This window comes from Trachymyrmex cornetzi, unplaced genomic scaffold, assembly GCF_001594075.2.
Source record: "Trachymyrmex cornetzi isolate Tcor2-1 unplaced genomic scaffold, Tcor1.1 scaffold485, whole genome shotgun sequence".
NCBI classification, from domain to species: domain Eukaryota; kingdom Metazoa; phylum Arthropoda; class Insecta; order Hymenoptera; family Formicidae; genus Trachymyrmex; species Trachymyrmex cornetzi.
In genome coordinates this window covers 297,417-304,532 of record NW_017299674.1, presented here as the reverse complement: position 1 = coordinate 304,532, position 7,116 = coordinate 297,417, and the positions used below count along the sequence as shown (strand labels likewise).

The window sequence follows — 7,116 nt, the reverse complement described above, 5'->3', positions numbered from 1 at the left end:
AATTTTTGCGCAACCTCTATATAGCGAAATTCGCCAATTTTTAAGATATCGAAATGGGACCAACGGCATTCGAAAGAGAATCGTTTGTACCCGTTTGTATCGCCCTTACTTTTGTTTGTACCTCAAAGGGCTCGGAGATACAGCGTTTTCAAAATTTCAGAAATACGCCAAGAGGGGAAGTCGGCCAATTTTCAAGATATCGAAATGGGACCAACGGCATTCGAGAGAGAATATTTTGTACCCGTTTGTACCTTTCTTACTTTCGTTTGTACCTCAAAGGGTTCGAAGATACAGCGCTTTTCAATTTTTGCGCAACCCCTATATATCTCCGAACCCTTTGAGGTACAAACGGGTACAAACGATTCTCTTTCGAATGCCGTTAGTCCCATTTCGATATCTTTAAAAATAGCCGACTCCACAGTTATTTGGCCGTTTCCATACTTTTGGATCACCCTGTATACCTTACATACAGAACGTTTCTGAAAAATTTAAGCACACTGCAGACAAAAATAATTATAAGGTAGCATATAAACCGATTAACACCTTAACTTCAGTTATTAAATTAGGTAAAGACAAACTGGAAAAAATGGAAAGTTCTCGGGTGGTGTACAAGATTAATTGCACAAATTGTGATTCAACATATGTAGGTCAGACAAAAAGGAAATTAGGTACTAGGATAAAGGAACATAAAGCTGATATTAAGAAAACAAAGGATACTCGTTCAGTTGTTTCGGATCACCAAGTGAAATTAGGATATAATTTAGATTGGGAAAATATTCAAATACTTGACACAGAGCTATTCTTTCATAAAAGACTCACATCAGAGATGATTTGTATTAAAAGACAGATTAACGGCATGAACAAGCAGACAGACACAGAGAAATTTCCAGAATCATATTTTCCTTTGTTAAATATCTCTTAAATATAACGGCTTCCCTCTCCACTTGTTTACGATTTATATAAGTTGGAGATATACGTTGAGATGTTAGTTTGTCACCACAATTTGTAAGATACTGAAAGTTATCCGCGTTGACGTTATGGACTGGATTATAAGATAGTGGAACATAGGTGCGTTTTAAGATATAACAGTCTTAATTGTTTCTTTGTATTAATAATAGTGTTATTACTAGAATCAGGAAGTTTGTGTTCTATCATTGAATTTATGCTGAGCTGCGATGTATTAAGAAAGAAATGACTGGTAACGTTAAATTAACATAATCGCACAGGTATGTGATAAGAAAATAATTAAAATAAATTCTAGTTTTTTTGAATATTAAAGATTTAAAAAATTTGATAGAATCTGGTAACTCTGTGTGATGCAGCAAGGATTTTTTGATGTGATAAAGGAGATTAGCAAAATGTGAAGCATAAGTGACGGAAGAAATTCATGACTTCCGTTTTTAGAAGAAAAGAGAGAAAAACAAATTTTTTTATGTAATGACAGATGCTAAAATTATATGACCAGAAGTTATTTTTAAGTAAGATTGACGGCTTATCTAAATTGTATAATTATGTTGCGTATGATAAGATCATTCTAATTAATTATAATAATACTGTTAATACTGAAGATGGTCCGGTTGGGACCGAAACGTTTATTTTTGATTCCATGTGTTTAATAAAGGATTTGAAATAATCGCTACTGCTATCTGGTGTTAGAGGTATATGCCTTTCAGACAAAGAATTGTTTTGTTTATATTTTAATATTTTTAAAGGAGCACACGATTTCAGAAATTTTTTTTACATAATCATAACACTTCGATTGCTTAAATTCAAGCTTTACAACTTTCATTATTAATCATGTTCAGTTGTTAATTTCGAAATAAACGTAATATTAGCCTGAATTTCTGTAGAATTTGTTGTATTTTTTTTTGTTTTTTTATTAATCATTTTATTATATTTTAATTTAATGCCATATTTCCGTTTTCGTGGAAGCGATGTTGGATCTGTAATAAAAATGTAAGTTCTGTTATTATCAATAAATTTGTCTTTAACTTACTGACATTGATACTTACGATCCTCAGGAATATTCATCCTTTTTCTCAAAACAGCTCGTACTTGTTTATTTAAAATTTCTCTACACTGTACGTCAAAATCAGTTGGCAGCCATCCTCTCTTTTCATGACATCTTACACCTGGTAAAGGATCAGGGAGCTTTGCCAACATTTCCTGTATTTCTGCTACTAAGACGTCGCAATACTAATAACGAAAAAAGAGAAAAATAGTTTATAATAATGTTCGGGATCGATAACAGATCGAATTAGATTAATTTCAAAGCTTTATTTTAAATTATTGCGAAGAATATCACTAAAGCCTCGGTAGTCTAAAGGCTTAGGACGCTCGCATAGAATGCAAGAGATCTGGGTTCGACTCCCGGCCGAGGTAATATTTTTCGTAATAAGAATTAATTATTTACAGATTTTAATATGTCATTCAACATTATTAAGATCGTTTCGAAGATGCGAATAAGCATCAAAAATTTGTAAAATTACTAGTCAATTTAACTCGTGATATTACTGTGGTAGTTTAGTAGAGTTAGCGTTTCAAAACCGAAAAATTATTTCGGCGCGCGTTTCTGGGGACTACATACGTAGTATATAAATTTACATAAGAAAAATTTATACAAGCATTAAAATCCAGCTAGACCGTTTAAGGCTTTGATTTCTATAGTTTGTGTTATCACACATATACAGTCCTATACTATATTATATTGCTATATTTCAAATTTTCCAGAAATGTTTTAGAATTTAGATTATTTGAGAATGAAGGTTGTATTCGAACTAGAAGTTCTAGAACATCACTCCGAGATCTTGGATGGAGAAAAAATTAATATCGCACTGATCAATTGGTCGAATTGTTCAAATGTGATTTGTTAATTTTTTTTCAGTCCGAGATCTCACAGCGATTTCAACGGTTTGTTTTCTGTTCCCCTTCACTATACTGCACTAGAATTCTCTTTCTCGCTTTCGACAAATATCAGACACATACCTTTTTTACTTCAAGTTCTAAAAGTGTACATACACTAGTCCCGTCACAGAAAACAGACCTATAGAATTACGGACATAAGATTTTAGACGTAATTTCAGATAAGAGGAGAAAACAGCCGACGATAAATATTTAAAAAAGAAAAATATTCTTTATATTTTAAGTCGTCTAATACAAAAGTGTCGAGGCTAAGATAATTTTCAAATAAGAAAAGTTAAAAAATTACAAATTGTAGCAGGACTAAAATTTTGCACGCTTAGGGGTGATAAGATAGTCAGTACGAAGGTTCTTCGAATTTTATTCCTACGATAATAACAAGCTTCAGTACTTTCACAATGATGTGGCCACATTTGAATGTTCGAGTCCTATCATTCATAATTGTTGAACTTTTCTGTTTGAAAACTATACCTCGGTATTTTCGTATTAGACTCTCTGTTTTAAAATATTATTACGAATTTGTTTTTAAAATATTTATCATTGATTTTAGGATACCCTGTATATAAAAGCGGTATATTATACAGAGTTTGATAGTTAACGATAAAACTCTTGCATAGCGGTAGAATGGACTAAACTGAGTCGAAAAGTCCTCTGCCATTTTGCAATTTTCGCAATAGTTAACAAGGTATTAATTACTAAAAATTTCCGAATATTGATCTTCAATAATTTTTTTATTCAAATACTATCAACTTTACAGAAAAATAGCAAGACACAAAAATTGTTTATTTTTTTTCATAGAGCTCTAAGAAATTTTTCAGAAATTTTTAGCAACATTGTACTGCATTTTCTTATAAGCATAAAAATATATAATAATATATTTTAGCAACTATTTTCATCGGCATGAGCAAATACGGTAACAAACAAACTTACCTTTGTAAAAAAGGCGCTAAAAATATACTTGCTTTTTGAATAAAACCCAAGTGTACCACCCAAATAATAATAATTTTTAGTTATTCTTCAAAGATATTCTTATTGAAGGCCTTCTTATTCCAATCCAAGTAATGACAACTTTAATTTTCTGTTAAAAACTCCGAAAAAAAAACTAATATACTAAAAGAAAAATAAAAATCCAGATGCTACATTTTTAATCAAGGTAAATTCCATTAAAATAAAAAGTAAAACCCAAGTGGTACTATCTTTTTATTTACTTAACTCTAATGATATATATCATTCGTATAAAATATTTGATATTAACAAAAACTGGCGCCAAGTTAAATTCCACAAAATTTTATGTATTAGATGTACAACTTTGCTTCCGCCGTTTTTTCCGAAATTCGAGGCTTTATTGTAAAAAATTGGTTATACATTTATGATTCAAAGTATTGTCCATCGCTGGCCACTACTTTCTCCCATCTTTCGGGCAGCGTACGAATCCCGCGTCGAAAAAACTGGTCATCTTTTGAGGCGATCCACGAATCGAACCAATTTTTTACTTCTTCATAAGACCGGAAGTGCTGGTCAGCCAGGCCGTGTGCCATTGATCGAAACAAGTGATAGTCAGAGGGAGCAACATCTGGAGAATACGGCGGGTGGGGTAGGACTTCCCATTTCAACGTTTCCAAGTATGTCTTGACCACTTTCGCAACATGGGGTCGAGCATTGTCATGCTGCAAAATCATCTTTATCGTGTCTCTCGTTGTATTGCGGCCGTTTGCCTTTCAATGCTCGGCTCAAACACATCAATTGCGTTCGATACCGATCGCCTGTGATTGTTTCAGTCGGTTTTAACAGCTCATAATACATTACGCCGAGCTGGTCCCACCAAATATAGAACATGACCTTGGAGCCGTGAATATTCGGTTTGGCCGTCGACGTGGAAGCATGGCCGGGAACTCCCCATGATTTTCTGCGCTTGGGGTTATCGTAATGAACCCATTTTTCGTTCCCAGTCACAATGCGATGCAAAAATCCCTTCCGTCTTTGCCTTTCAAGCAGCTGTTCACAAGCAAACAAACGCCGTTCAACATCTCTCGGCTTCAATTCGTACGGCACCCAATTTCCTTGCTTCTGAATTATTCCCATGGCTTTGAGGCGTTTTGAAATGGTTTGTTGAGTCACTCTCAATGATCGTGCCAATTCTTCTTGATTTTGAAACGAGTCTTGTTCAAGTAATGCCTTCAATTCTGCATCTTCGAAAACCTTCTCTCTTCCACCGCTATGCCGGTCTTCGACGTCAAAATCACTGTTCTTGAAGCGTTCAAACCACTCACGACACGTTCTTTCACTAATAGCGGCCTCACCCTAAGTATTTGAGAGCATTCGATGAGCCTTAGCCGCAGATTTCTTCATACTGAAGCAGAAAATTAAAACCTCCCGCAAATGACGAGAATTTGGTTCGTAAACTGACATTTTCAATCGAGAATAACTTTATGATGCAGACACAAATCGACTAATGTTTCTATGGAGTTATGTTGACAGATGCCCAAGTTTATTGCATGACGTCTATGATCTATTTATTTCGACCACCACTTACCGCTAAAGCCATCTATAGGAAAACGGCGGAAGCAAAGTTGTACACATAATAACAAAAATTAATTGTCGGAGAAAAGAAAGAGTACTGTAATATCTATTCAAAATTATTATATTTATATATTTTTATTTCACTCAAACTCAAAAGTTACAAATAACGACACTGTAATTTAAATTAAGACCAATCGATAATTAGTGAGTTGTTATCAATGGAACGCAAATAACGATAAACTTTAACAAGTTTTGTCGCTTTCTCGATTCCCAGCCTGTTTCGTAGTTTGCTCCACACGAGTCCGAATGTTGAAAAGAATCACTCAATAGAAACTGAAGAAGCAGGGACAGACAAAAGATTGGAAAAGAAATTGCAGAATCCTTCTGGAAGTTTTGTTGATTCCTCCAATTTTTTTCCATAATTTTTCATCATTTAGTGCCACTGATGCATGTTAAAACCGTTTTATTATACTGTTAATTCACCGCAACAATGTATGTTTTGTCAACCGAACCTCGTTACCGATCTATACTAGAGTTGATTAAAGTCTTGAAGAGTCTTGAAATGTTCGCTTTGTTTCAGTGTTAAATATTTTTGAAAAGTGTGACACAGACTTAACATGCACCAGTGTACACTAGTGTATCCCAGCCGAAATCGCTATAAGATTCTCTCTGTATCAAACGTTATCCTACAAATATTAATTGCAAAATCAATTTCTTTTTAAAATATGACTTAGTTCTTACATTTTAAAAACAAAAGTGAAACTTGAAAAACCGAATAATCCGATAAAACCCAATAAAACACGAAAAAACCCAAAAGAATCCCGATAAAACCCCATAAAACACGGCTGGGCTGGGTTTTTAACGAAAAACCCGGGTTTTTTCGAACCCTGAAAGATGTTCTTCTCATAATCCCATTAATTATGTTCTTCAATACTATAATTGTTCTTCTCAATGTTGTCACAATTATGTTATTGCATCAAAGATTACGCTGCATTATGTGAAACATAGCAGATCCGAGGATTCCTTTATGGATCCATAACCGTATACTCTCTTACATCGACAAACCAATTATATGAGGTTGTAATTATGAAGTGATTATACAAATTAATTATTTCCTAACTTATCGTATTAAATTCTCAAATTTGCTTACCTAATTCCTCCCATCTGCTATATTCTTACATTGTATAAAGCCTTCTGTTATTTTTAGCAGTGAGAATAACATTCTCCGTCAAGATTTATAATAATAATCGTTGTTGGTATCGTGTTTCATATATAATATATTCTGTGTTAGAACCACTAAGTGGGGGAAAGGCGATCAAGAATCGGGAGATACATGTCAGACAACAGCTCAGTGTCACTTTGTTTATTAAACCTATTCTTTTGTTTTTTAATATATATCATTTTCGACACCGTTCTAGCCACATACGAATGTTCATTGTCTGAAATCCTAACATTTCGCCAATCAAAATCATGTCGAAATTCTATGTTCAGATACAACCCCGAAGGAGAACCACTAATCTTAATATCTCTCATATGTTCATTAATCCGCGTTTTTAACTGCTTCTTCGTCTGACCAAAATATACATTTTTCCCACCTGTCTGACAATTTGTGGATGCCACGCCAAAAAAATTGTTGCTCTTTTGAGCCAAACCAGTCATCTAGCCATTTTCGTACAT

General features: G+C 33.9%; 1 protein-coding gene across 3 annotated transcripts in view; it reads right to left on the bottom strand.

Annotated features, from left to right (window-relative positions):
- Positions 1 to 1,751: 1,751 nt before the first annotated feature.
- l(2)37Cd (general transcription factor IIIC subunit l(2)37Cd) overlaps positions 1,752 to 7,116 on the bottom strand; it is a 57,248-nt gene continuing 51,883 nt past the window's right edge. Inside the window, exons 6-7 of one of the 3 annotated variants that reach the window (XM_018514034.1) lie at positions 2,013 to 2,196; positions 1,752 to 1,943 (exon numbers count right to left, since the gene is read on the bottom strand). In XM_018514034.1, the coding sequence (XP_018369536.1) occupies positions 1,792 to 1,943; positions 2,013 to 2,196 (336 nt within the window). In that variant the 3' untranslated portion in view covers positions 1,752 to 1,791. The remainder of the gene's footprint in view (positions 1,944 to 2,012; positions 2,197 to 7,116) is intronic. The other 2 variants (XM_018514032.1, XM_018514033.1) reach the window with 2 other exon arrangements.